This window comes from Chanodichthys erythropterus, chromosome 1 (genome assembly GCF_024489055.1).
Source record: "Chanodichthys erythropterus isolate Z2021 chromosome 1, ASM2448905v1, whole genome shotgun sequence".
NCBI lineage: Eukaryota > Metazoa > Chordata > Actinopteri > Cypriniformes > Xenocyprididae > Chanodichthys > Chanodichthys erythropterus.
The window spans coordinates 30,845,708-30,859,975 of NC_090221.1; the positions used below are offsets into that span (position 1 = coordinate 30,845,708).

At 36.6% G+C, this 14,268-nt stretch overlaps 1 protein-coding gene across 1 annotated transcript; it reads right to left on the reverse strand.

The window, feature by feature from the left end:
• Positions 1-6,435: 6,435 nt before the first annotated feature.
• Positions 6,436-9,043, reverse strand: slitrk2 (SLIT and NTRK-like family, member 2). The gene has a single exon (XM_067382908.1). It carries the CDS (start codon positions 8,995-8,997, stop codon positions 6,436-6,438), a length of 2,562 nt encoding a protein of 853 aa, XP_067239009.1. The 5' UTR covers positions 8,998-9,043.
• Positions 9,044-14,268: the final 5,225 nt, after the last annotated feature.

Below are 14,268 nucleotides of genomic sequence, written 5' to 3' on the forward strand. Positions count from 1 at the left end.
TCCTTTTTTTTTGTTTTCACGAAGCAGCTAGATCATTCTGTCAAAATGGCTACAAATAATGACTATTACCCCTGAGGAAATCAATGAACGTGTTTAATGTTGAGTTGAAATCACTTTAATACACCATTAAGCCAGTTATGCATGAAGGGACCTAGTTCTTTACTCAAAAAAAAATTGGGTTTCTTTCATATCTTAGTGCATATTACATTCCATAGAGTTAAAATAAGGTATTTTCCATGCTGTGCTCTTTCTTCACAGTGGTTCAACTCCTTCCAGAAAAGAAAAAAAATGCAGACAGCACCAATGAATGCACCATTGTGCTTCAGTTCATATGTTTAGATCATAACCCCAAGAAAAGGGCCTGATTTCATTCCAAACGCCGCTTGCTATGCCCTTTTACTCAGACTAGTAAATGCATTTCATTTATTTGGGTCGATGATGGTTCTTCAAATCATAAGTAGAAAATAATGATTGCCGTGATCAAAGTTTATGGTTATAATTTAAGTGGAGCACTTCAATAACAGGTAAAGGCAAAAGCCATTGCATTGACCATCTTTATTTCTGGACATTGAGGTCTTTTCTTATGTCTGAGGTACATTCACATCATTTTCTCATCTCCATTACTGCCTGCCCTCTCTGTGAACTTGACTTTTAGTGTAACTGCAAGCCAACCGCTTCAATTTCGCGTCGTTCCATTCATCACTCACTTTCTCCCCTCATTGTTTCTTTTTCCTGAAAAAGTCTCGTTGCTCATGTGCTTTAAAGCTCATAGATTCAAGGTCAGATCTTAGGGGAGATAACATTTCAAAGGATGGCTGTCTATTATTGCACTGTTGCCCTATAGACAGTGTGAAAAGAGATGTGTTTGTGTAGGTTTATCAACTCTTGCGTCAGGTTGTATATCATGGATTCTGTAACACAAATTTGTTCTGTAGCAGCACAGTTTTTTTTTTTTTTTCCTTACCAAAAAGATACAAGGTTGTAATGATTCAGTGTGTTTTATAACAGCTCTGCGAGGAGGTGAAAATTTATATCCATTTCATTCAAGAGAATTATGGCTATGCATTTTTGCAGATGGCGCTGCGTACACTCGCAAATATATGGGGACACTGCACTTGTTCCCAGAGAAAAGCCTTGGCAGTCGTCAGGCGCTACGAGGCAGTTTGTTCTGTGACAGTTGTGCGAAACATCCTGTCAGTTTCCAACACGGCTCATCATTAATGCCTAACTGATTACTCGGGCATGAAACAAATACATTATTCATCAAAAAGACACTGCAGAAGAAAAACTACACACAAAGATCTCGCCCCTAAATCTGACTCCAGATGATCATACACACACACACACACACACACACTCCTGCTATTCGCGACACAAGATTTACATTACACTGAAAGCTTGTTTGTTGTACGGGTGCTGGGCTTGGTGTTAATGTCATTTCCAGCCTTTGGATATTTCTGTTTGCCTTGTCAGCATCTGACAGACATTCTCTGGATTCCCATGAGATGCGCACTAGTGCATTTTACAATAGGAATATTTTGTTCTAAGTGTTGCCTTCATGCATTTAATTTGAATAACAACCTTAAGCTTGCGAAAGGCCCTGCATAAACAAAAATCTAATTACTTGTATAGTGTTATTTATTTTTTTATTTTTTTTTAAACATGGATTGTTTTGAATATGTTTCTTTTAGGAGAGAGAATCAGCGACGTTCTGTAAGAGGAGCCTAGGAGCAAATGGAATATTTATATGTGCCAAAAGAAAATGTACTATAAATAAAGTTATCATAAGAAAGATGAGATCATAAAGAATAATTTTTATTTAAGAAAGAACTATTAGGAGTTACAGTTGCCCATTAGGAATTAGGAATAATGTGTGTTTAAAATAAAAGTCTAAGTGAGCCTTACATTATAATTATCTAAAATAAATTAAATCTCTTTGGGCAATGTATGTTCAGAGAAGCTGGAAAAAAAAAAATAATAATAATAGTAAAAAAAAATAATAAATTATAAAGAAATAATGGTAATGCTTTACAATAAGCTACAGAATTTATGACAATTTATAATTTGTTATGCATTAACTGACAGGAACTAATAATGAACAATATATATATATATATATATATATATATATATATATATATATATATATATATATATATATATATATATATATATATATATATATATATATATATATACACATTTTTTTGCAGCATTTATTAACCCAATATTAGTGTTAGTTAATAAAAATGTAAACGTTTATGTTAGTTCACAATGTATTATTAATGTTAAAAGATACAACTTTTGATCTTAAAATGCATTAGTAAATGCAGATATTAACATTAACTAATATTAATAAATGATGTCAAAGTATTGTTTGTTAGTTCATGTTAACTAATGTAGTTAACTAATGTTAACAAATAAAACTTTATTGAAAAGTGTTACCATATTTCAGTATCACTCTATCTACAGTCAAACCAAAATTTATTCAGACACCTTGAACATTTCATTCATTAATACAGTTTATTCACTATAGTTAAAAAAGGCAATAAAATATGACAAGATCTTAGAGTTAAACTGTGTCAAAAAAAAAAAAAAAAAAAAATCTTAATTATGAAAAATCTTAAGCAAAACATGGACAGTCCAAAGTGTCTAAATAATTTTTGGTTCCAGATTTTTATCACTGTATGAAGAACTTTTGGGGTATAATATGTCAAAGTTTACTTTATTTTGCTATCTTCACTTACATAAATGAACTAGTGTCCTGCATCTATCTATCTATCTATCTATCTATCTATCTATCTATCTATCTATCTATCTATCTATCTATCTATCTATCTATCTATCTATCTATCTATCTATCTATCTATCTATCTATCTATCTATCTATCTATCTATCTATCTATCTATCTATCTATCTATCTATCTATCTATCTATCTAAGTTAAATTTAACTGCACATGAATTGATTATTAAAATCAAAAGTTGTATTTTTTAGAATTATTTAATGGACCTGCCTTGAGCTAACATGGAATAACAATTAACAGTGGTATTTTTATAAAAAAAAAAAAAAAAAAAATGTTAACAAAGATGAACAAATACTGATACAGATATATTGCTCATGGTTAGTTAATGTTAATGAATGCATTAACTTACTAATGGGACTATTGTAAAGTGTTTGTACGGTAGTTACCAAAGACAGTTATTTCATTTATGTAAACAGCATCTTTCATTTATGCAAACTCTTAACCAACAACATATAGAATATAAAAGATATAAATCTGAATTGATCCAAACCTCAGATAATAATTAATAATTAATTTGTATAAAAAATCTGCAATGCAGTGAAACGATTGCACCCATTTTTCTCAGACAGAGAGCACAAGCTATGTTCCGAAAAAGCATCATAACTCTAGCTTTTTACTCTAACAATTTACGGCGTCCCCTCCTCTCTAATATCATTGCATGCTCCTCTATCACTTTGTTTGATTGCAGCTCTCAAGACGTCTACAAGTGTGCTTGAGTGGCCCCTTGATGGCTATTCTCACACCGTTTTCCTCGCCGAATGTACTAAAGCACATGATTTTAATTATGGATCCAAGAAGCTGAAACACTGATGGGTCCATCTACATTCTTATTGTTATCTTATGCATGCTTCATTTACCTTCTACAAGTTGTACACGAGATACCTCTTAATATCAGGTCATTTAATTACGCATAACAATGAGAATAAAAGCATATGGCCTCTCAAGCACGTGATTTTTTAGGTAATTTACATTGTAAAAAGAAATGTTGGTTTAACTTAAAAAGTAAGTTACCTGGTTGCCTTAAAAAAATTGAGTTCATTGAAAAAAAAAAAAAAAATGAGGTAATACAATGAAAGTGATTGGTTTAATCAACAGAAACTCAAAATATGAATTATCTAAGTTGATTTGACAAAAGAAAAAATGTTGTGATAAATCATGAAAATATTTATTTTTACAGTGTAGACATTAAATACGCTTGATATATATATATATATATATATATATATATATATATATATATATATATATATATATATATATATATATATATATATATTTGTAGGTATTTCTAATATTTAACATAAAAATATTTATTACATATTACATTTTTAAAGAATGAAAATGGTTGCCCTTCCATATTACATAATGCACCTAATAATGAGAGCAAGTCAATCATAAAGCATATCTACTGGCAATTTGCTGCAATATTCCAGTTCAGACGTCACAGCCTTTCAAGAAAATGAATGTGCCTTCAGGCCGAGCAGTTACTCAAGAGATCTGGATACTGACTGACTCTGAATCAAAGCTCCATCATGAATATATTATTACAGTCCGGAACCTGCAAAAAATACTTTTCTGAAAATCATCCATCCATAAACCAAAGTTGCGATGAGGGAAGAGGAGATTCGTTTAGGAGAATTTGGAAGCTGCCTGAGAGCATAGCTGAAGTGAGTAAGAACGGCTTGAGGACAAGCCCCCAGCAGCCAGCACCTAGCATCATTCCCATCGATTTGAATCTGGAGCCAACTACCTTCAAACTGCTCGACATAATTCACTGCCAGTGGCATCAAAGTACTGCAGCACTGCCGGGGATCTTGGGCTTCAAAACTTTCTCTTCAATCAGTCAGTATTCCTTTATCCCAGCCTCCAGACAGCAATAAGGAAGTTATCATAATGCTCTGGAAATATATATATATCTGTAATTTACTCTCACGGCTCAAATTGCATGCAAAAGACCGATTGCACACTTCCCAGACTTATGAATTTCGAATGCATAAGCAAAACTGCATGCACGCAATTAAAAAAAAAAAAAAAAAGAGGCGCATAAGCTATACTGGAACCAGCTGTATATATAATGAACTCAATACATCAGCATCAATGAAACAGCCTTGCTCCCTCTCATTCTGCGTAAACCGATTAGAGCTCACAATTTATTTCAAATCAAAGCATGACGTCTCCATCTAGAGCAGCAAGTGTTCTGCTGGTCAAGCCTCTCATTGATGTGCAAGGCATGTGCGGCTTGCCCATTCTCAGCCACACCAGGAAACAGCCACACAGAGGCTCATTGTACCACGCAAAGGAAATCACTCCATTTGAAAGTGGATAAAAAACATTCTCTCACATCAAGCACTGTAGCCAGTGCACTCCTTCTTTCTTTTTTTTTTTTTTTTTTTTTGTTTTTTTCTATAGGGCAAAAACATTAGAAATCAAACTGCTCAAATAGGTTGCAAACATTTTTAAAAGGTAATGAATTATGAATGGAATGCATGTACGGATGTACACCAGAGTTTATGAGTACAGCAATGATATGGAGCCATCTTTACATGAGTAAACAAGCAAATAAACAAATTAAAAATAAATCCAAAAATGCATAAACCCTATTTCTGTGCTGATAGGAAACAATAACACTCATCTGATTTATGGCGAAGGAAACTGCTGCATCATTTTTCAAGTATTTATCTCATCTACAATAAGGCATATTTAGAAATTCATCAATATATCTCTACCAGCCGACGCAAACTCATTTTAGCACCTTGGACAGCAACCGTTATGTCCACAGTCTAAGACGATCTGATTTAAATTTAGAAATGAAGGAGTGAACGCATAAGGAATAATAGATCAGGTGCTACAGCAAGCAAGTCGATGTGCCACGATATGTAAACAAAAAATTCAGGCAAATAGAAATTATCCCATAATTTTCTGCACCATTTGACAGTGCTTCATGACATAGAAACTAGGCAAATACAAGTACTATATATGCTGAGCCCACACACACACACACACACACACACACTGCCGCTAAAAAAGATCAGGCATACTGCAGAATACTGCACAATCCACATCCATCACAGAATGCATAGGAAACATAATTTCAATTTAAGCTGAAATCACCTGATTTTAGAACCGTAAAACATGGAAAACAATATTCTCCCAACACTAGAGTACCATTTGACTTTTTTTTCCGTTTAATGCAATGGACAAATAATTCTATTTTACATAAAGAGTCTTAAAATACAGCACTTATAAAAATTCGATTAGCAGAAAGCGGAGATAAAATTCTTCAAGTGCAAAGGCACTTCTGGAACCAGGAATTTGTGTTGCACTCACCATCCAACATGTTCTACAGGAATGTCATTTCAACAACCCTGTCGTCTGAGAGAAAATATATTTCATATTACAAAAAAGCATGGAGCTGTAAGCTATACATATTCTTGCGACAACTGCTACAGTCTTTACGTTTCAAGTAGAAGAAATAATTTAAACCTTAGAGAAAATAATATATCATCTTTAAATTGCGGGTATGTATACAGCCTCTAAAAGAAGATGGAAGGCTTAGGTCTGTGGTGGTGTTATTATTATGTCTCTTGTGGTTGAATACACAGATGATACAGTTTTACAGGGACTCAGTCTTACAACTGACTCATCGCAGTTTGTTTCTCCAAAACTTCGAGGTAGTCCGGCTCAGTTTTAAGCTTGTTGGATAGCAAAGGATGCTCGTTTTTGGACTGTGCAGCATATTTTCTGGGGGTCCCGTAGAGAACAGTTTTGTTTAATCGATCCTGGTTGTGTCGCCGGGCGGTTTCGTAGGGTGGGATGAAGGATTTTTTGGGTAAAGTGCAAAAGTTATAGCTGAGTGGCCCAGATTGGGGCAGATCTTTTGCTCTCTCCACAATGTTCTGATAAAGCAGTTCCGGTTCACGGTTGGCGCACGGTTGCTTATCAATGAACTCCACTGTGCTTATGGTGAAAGCTGGGCTTCGATCAAGCGCCTCCTTCTTGGGATCAAGAGTGCTGAAGCTCAGCTCCTTCAGGTTCCGATAATAGGCCACCTGCTCGCTCTCTTTCTGCATGTAGATGGGGTTCTGACACATCTGACCCACCGGCGGAGGGATGTAGTTGTACACATGGTTGTCGGTTTTATCCGCATTGGCATCTGCATTGTACGAGCCATACTGTACTTGGAAGGAGTTCAAGTCCAAATGGTTATTGGTGCCTGAGGGAACGTTCTCCACTCCCTTGCGACGTTTGAGGACAAACACGAACAATCCTGCCCCGAAGCACACGGACAGAATGAACACAACGAGGAGGCCCAAGATGAGAACGGACAAGGGCACCTCTGGAGGCATCTCGGGCATTCTGTCCGTGGGGGTTACGGCAGAAGAAGGGGTCACCTCGGTGCTCGAGCTCTCAACTGTCGGGGGTTTAGTCACAGGAACCTCATCAGTCTCTGGGCAGATGGCATCGTTTCGGAGGGAGCGCAAGAGCCGGCCTGCATGCTTGGATGGTGAGTCACATGTGATCTCATTCACCACTACGCTGGTGCTGGACAGCTCCATCCAGTTCTTAAGCTCCACGATGTCGCAGGTGCAGTCCCACGGATTCTCCTGGAGGTCGATCTGAATGAAGGCAGAGAGCTGGTCCAGCACGCCGCGCACTGGGAGATGGGAAAAATGATTGTTTCTTAGATTAAGCCTTGTCAGCATGGTACCTCCAAACACATTGTCAGGAAGGGATCTCAGCAGGTTATTATTAAGGAACAATAGCTGCAGATTGTGCAGCGAGTTGAAGGTGTGGGGTAAAATCTCTTTAATGATGTTGTATTCCAGGTAGAGATATTGCAAGCTCTGCAGCCCAGAGAATAAAGACTGGGACAGGCTTTCAATGTAGTTGCCATTCAGATAGAGCCTCCGTAAACTTGTGAGATTCTCGAAGGCTCCGTCCTGAATGATTGCTATTCTGTTATTCCCTAAGTGCAGGAGCTCAAGGGAGCTGTATTCTGTCAGATCCGTTCTGTATATGGTCTGCAAATAGTTACCTGTTAAATGCAGTTTCTTTGGATACGATGGTTTGGGTTGAAGTTCAGAGATGTTCTGAAGCTTGCGCTCCTGGCAATTGATGTTTAATCCACTGTCGGAATTTTGCGACGTGCACACGCAAATGCTCGGGCACGTCATCGGGACAGGTGAGCGCGTCTGGTAGACCATGATAGGCCCGAATACATGTTTATCTCTGGACGTGACACGAGGAGTGGGGCGGTATCTCATTTTGGGGGGGCGGGAGGCCTTGGGGGCTCTTGTCGGGGTGACCCGAGGCCGCAGGGTTGGAGACGGACCCTGATATTGTGAATCAGATGGCGGTTGCATCGCACGATGACTTGCGTCTCCAGGATTGCGCCTGGGGCAAAGGTCTTGCTTGATCAGCTGCGTGACGTCTTTGCCGTGCAGTCTGAACGGTGTCTCGCACACGATATCCCCCACAAAGACCGAAATTGTATCCAGCCAGGCTTTCAGGGGTATCAAATCACAAGTGCAATTCCACGGGTTCTCTTCCAGCTGAATCTCCATTATTCCACCTATATGCTCTAGAACACCAGCAAACGGCAGCATCTTCAGTCGGTTTCCCCTTAAATCCAAATGCGTCAACATGACAAAGCGGAATATGTTGTTAGGTAGAGAGAGCAAAAGGTTGTCGTTGAGTATCAGGACTTTGAGTTTATTCAGTTTGTTGAAAGCCCCTGCCTCTATGGCACTAATGTAATTATAATCAGCTTGCAAATACTCCAAACTCTCCAAACCAGAAAAAGTGTCCTCTCTTATGATCTCCAAGTTATTATTATTGAGATGAAGACGCTTCAAGTTTTTTAACCCATTGAATGCCCCTGTTTTGATCTCCTGCAAGCCATTATTACCCAAATGAAGAGATGTTACATTACCATAATTGAAGAATTCGTTCGGGCTTATCTTGGTGAGAAAGTTTCCATTCAGAAAGAGCTGGCTGATTTTGTTTTGCGGAGGCTGGAACTGAATGACCGTGGTAAAACCCTTGTTTTCACAATTGATATTCAATGCGTTCTCCTTTTCCTCGCAGGAGCACCGGTTCTTGCAAATGTCTTTGGAAGTTTTGCGGCTGTCTGTCTTTGAAGGGAAACTGGTGACTGTTAAAATGCTCAGCAAGAGAATGTTGTTCAGCATTTTTACAGCAATAATGCCGAAAGCCCCAGCATTAATGTGCAAATCTCAAAACAGGCATGCACAGCCCCAAAGAAGATTTTTAAAAGGCGCACAAAAGCGCACAGCTCTCCATTGACCCTCCTTAATTCCCAAAAGGCGGAATGGAGAAGGCATCCATCACCGAGCGCACTGTGAACGCTGCCGGACCGAACGCATCGTCGTCCCTCGCAGTGATAGTGAAATCCCGGGCTAATGAGCAAGCATTCATGCAGCAGTTTGAAGCGCATCCGAGGCACCCACAGTTCTGAGTCTCGGAGCTTAAACTGTCCTTTTCACCTGCAGCGCGAGAGATATTCACACGAAAGCAACTTTACGCCTGTGATCCTGCATGGCGACAGTCAACTTGACGGTGCGTGATGCGCGGGATAACTGAGCGCTATGCGAGCGAGCTTCAGAGTGAGAGAGATGGACTCCGCGCTTGCTCACTCACTCCCACCAGGAGCGCGCGCCTATGTATGTGTGTGTGTGTGTGTGTGTGTGTGTGTGTGTGTGTGTATGTGCTTGGTGAGAGTGTGTGAGCTCTGCGTGGAATTCGACGTCACCAGACATGAGTGAGTAGATATTTTCCTCTGCTAGTCAAATAATTGTTTTATTTTTTTTAATAACAACAATAACATTTTATTGTTATTTACCGACTTGCGTTTATCACTGCTTGATACATGTTGTTTTAAGATGGAATGTATGGCCTTTTTTATTTTTATTTATTTATTTTTTGATATTGTATGACATTTTACGTTTTATTTCTTTAAATTAATTATTGCTTTTATTTAATCTATTTATGAACTATTGCTGTGTGTGTTCTAACGCGTCTTGTACTCTTACTTTGTTTTAAAACAGTTGTAAATATATGACTTTATGCTTGTTTTATTTACTTATGATATTGATTGGCCTTTCATCTTGAATTATGAAGAAGAAGAACAACAACAACAACAACAACAACACGGTTCTGTTTGCCCTTGTTTATTATTTTTCTATATAGGCTTATAATACAGTTTCTGTAATTAAAGTTTTTGGCATTGACAAAAGCAGTTGTTCTAATCATAATCGGCCACTAGGAGGCGCAATTAGCTCCAATATGTGCAGTATATATATATAAATGTATATATAAAACATACATATGCAGGGGTAAAGAAAGCGTCAACAGTGATCTTAAAATAAGAAAAAACAAAGAAAGAAAAAATAAACATTTGATTTTTCCCAGATTGCTTTGGTGTTTATTTTGCTTATCCGTTCCTCTTGTTTATTTACTGACTGCTGCTTGGCAAAGCGAAATTTGAGACTTAATTCATGACCCATTGTAATATTAAGAACCAGCTTAAATTGCAATTACAAAGCACCTTCAGGCATAAGGTAATATGTCATAAATTATTGATTTACATGCTGCACACTGGCAACAGGAATCATGATAGATAGCCAAGAAAAGGAGGACAATATGCCCAAGGCACTAAGGCCAAGCTCAGCCAATACTGGAAAGCACTGTAACACCATCAGTTTTCAAACCATTAGAAATTATAATAAATTACTCAAACAACAGCAGCAACTATTATTTGTCTTATAATCAGCAAGTTCTTGTTTAGTTTTACATATGACACTCAGATGCAACTGTTTATTTGTCTTTATTTGTCTATAGTTGTTTCCAGTTTTATTGTAGATTATTTGCTATTAGTGCTTTGTAGTATTTTTCTACTTTATTTTGTAGCAGATATAGGAATCTAAAAAAAGTTTTTCAGACACCAAAACAAAAATGTGTTACTAAACTCAAATGATGAATGAAAATTAATACATCAATCTGTTAGGAGATTGTGCAAAGTGATTTTCACGAACCTCAAAGACAGACACAGAACCATCTGCACATGAAAGCCTGAACATTTTCTGCATATTTGTATATATATTTAAACATCCTATGCTGAATGACTCATTTGTTTTACGTCATAAATCTGTTTTTATATCTTCTGACTGGATGACATTGTTTGATGTTTGTCACAAAACATTGTGCATATCAGCATATGATGAAACTCTGAACATAGATGTGTTTGTCTCTTTCTTTCAATATAAGCACTTTAACAATACAGATTTGTAATTATTCTATAGCAGTCTGCCTACTTTGTGCCATTTGTACTATTGTGACAGAAAGCATTTATTTTAAGTCATATAATTATCACTTCATGCTAATTTGTTAAAAACAATGTGAATGACAAGTAAATGCAAGTAAATGCTTTAGTGTGCATCTTGCATTAGTGTGTTAAACTGAAAGAACTGATTCTGTGTGTGTGTGTGTGTGTGTGTGTGTGTGTGTGTGTGTGTGTGTGTGTGTGTGTGTGTGTGTGTGTGTGTGTGTGTGTGTGTGTGTGTGTGTGTGTGTGTGTGTGCGCATGCATTTTTGTGATTTGTGAGGACACAAATTTGTATGACATAAGTTTTAAGGTATTACACTGGCATTACGACATTTCATGAGTCCTTATATTTAAAATAGCTTTAAAAAACATATTAAACAATGTTTTATTAAAAAAAATTTTAAAAATGCAGAATGTCTTCTGTGATGGGTAGGTTTAGGGGTAGGGGTAGTGTAGGGGGATAAAATATATAGTTTGTACAGTATAAAGTCTATTACGCCTATAGAATGTCCTCACTTTGATAGCACAACAAACCTGTGTGTGTGAAAAACGCATACATATATATGCGTATATATATATATATATATATATATATATATATATATATATATATATATATATATATATATATATATATATATATATATATATATATATATATATATATATATATATATTGATAATACAGTTACCTGTCCTCAAATCTGATTGGTTGAGCAGTGTTTTAAGAGTGCTGAGTGCCCTAGGACTTTTAGTATCACTCCTTTTCCAAAATTTGTCCCACACAGACTGCCAGTTGGCATATTACTGGTGTGGATTTTGTAATGGCTCTTTCTGAAGGTAACATTGTTTGGCCTCTAGGTGGCGGCAAGTGACTGTTTTAACGAGTGACTCACTGAATTATTTATTCAAACGATTTGTTCAAAAACCATGATTCATTCAGCATCCAAACAGCAGCTGAAAATGTATCCGCGAGTCATTGAATTATTCATTCAATCGATTTGTTCAAAAAAATGCTGATTCAGGAATGATATACACAACTATGTGTTTGTTGTTTGGTGTTACAATGGTTCTGTTGTGAGTTACTCAATACTAACTTCTTGGTTATTGTATAAAAACTATATCATGCAATCACACTGCCTTCTTGGGACTTTAACAACAGCACAACATGACAGAAACAACACAAGCTATCATTGATGTGATGATTTTGAATTAGTAATGAAGCTCTGGACACATCTTTTGATTTTAATGCGATTATCAAAAATCAAACATAACATATATTGCAACTATTGCAAATACCACAACAGTATTATATTATATATAACAAAATATAACCTTATAAAAACATTACAAAAATAAGACAAAATATATATTAGAACACATGCTATGTAAAACGATTTAACAAATATGTTAACACTTTTATTGAATTTATTATTTTTAATTGCACAAACTGTGATCATAATGTTTACAGTTATTAGGCTGCAGCTTTTCAAATGTTATTTCGAAATCTTTACATTATCTTTAATTAAGCTTATAATTTTGCATTTAGACTCATTTTGTTTCAGTATGTCTCTGCAAATGTATTTGTTGAAAGTGTAATTGTTTATATGACCCATATCGCTGTGTGTATGTGGAAATTACTGCATTGTGACAGAGGAATTTCTGGGAACATTTAAAATTGCGTTCAAAACAATCCAATGCCTTGTTCAGACTTTGTTATACAGTGCAAACAAACTATATTACTTTTAATTTAACATGAATAGTTAGTATGTAACCAATGAAAAACAGTGTCTCTTTTGATAAATGATGATATTAGTGTTCTGCTCTCATCCAGGTTCAGTTCTTCATGGCTAAAGTAGGTGTAAAATGGAAACATTTGGAGGTACAAGACACCAAAAACTGTGACTGTCCTCAGAAAACAGGGATATCTGGTCTCCCTAAACCATAAACAGACTATACTATGTTTTACAGTTACTACACTTTAGTATTTTTCTAGTTATTTACTTATAGCAGCTAAAGAATCAGAAATCTCACACACTGACAGGAAATAACTCACATTCACATTGAAAAATAAGGTGGATAAAAGCAATATCATAATTTCAATAGTGCATTATGGACATACATCAGAGTATGATAAAATGCTTTAGTAGGACAGTAGGCTTCTAAATAAAAGCTCACTTTTATTCAGCTAAAGTCAGCATGAAACGGTAGTTTCGCCAGGAGTTTGATTGACAAGCAATCTAACCAGTCATAACGCCGAATCTGCCATTTTGTCTGACAAAGCAGTCAGGAGGTAGAAGATTAACTTCGGTGGACTTGAACTTGAAAAATGGTGTGTACTGACGTCTTTCCGCGTTTGAAACAACATTTCTTCTCATGTTCATTTGTGTTTTTTTGATGCTATAAATTAACTAGAAAGAAGAGATGATCAGTTCACGAGCCGCTTGAGCTGAGGTGCTACAGCAATCTGTCACAACACAAAACAGTTTAAAAGCTGGGACTTTGTTTAATATCATAAGTAACCTGCTCTGTCTTGTCTGTCGACGTGTTGTCAGTGTCCTCTTTGCTCGGCGATGTATTTTTCACTCTGTGTGGCGTGACATCGCCATGGCTTGTCGGAGAAAGCAACAGTAACTAAGGGGGGCGGGTCTTTGCGAAGGGCCAATTGTGATGCAAATCTGAGTCTTGATTTTGTCCATGAGGAATTGATTGGATGGTTGTGGTTTGATATTGGTGGATCTCATGTGATTGACAGGTTGCCCCGCCCTTATGCCAGCAGAGAAGAAATTTTGCTGTAAGAGGGAGGGGGAGTTTTTAAATTAAAGATTATGAGTGCACATGAATTTTTAAAAAATAATAATGCACACAGATAAATCATTTATAATTAACGCTGCAATATTCCATGAACAACAAGAACGGTCAATTTTATGACTTTACTCAACATCTGTTCCCCATACACACATTTGATGAGTAAAATATCTCTGTGGTTCCGTTTACACAGATAAAGCACATAACTCCTGAGCTTGGTTGGACAGCTCATTCTCTGCTTTTATGAACACATCACCGAGGAACACCTACATTTCAGAGCTAGATACTGATTCTCCCCTCTCATGCTGAA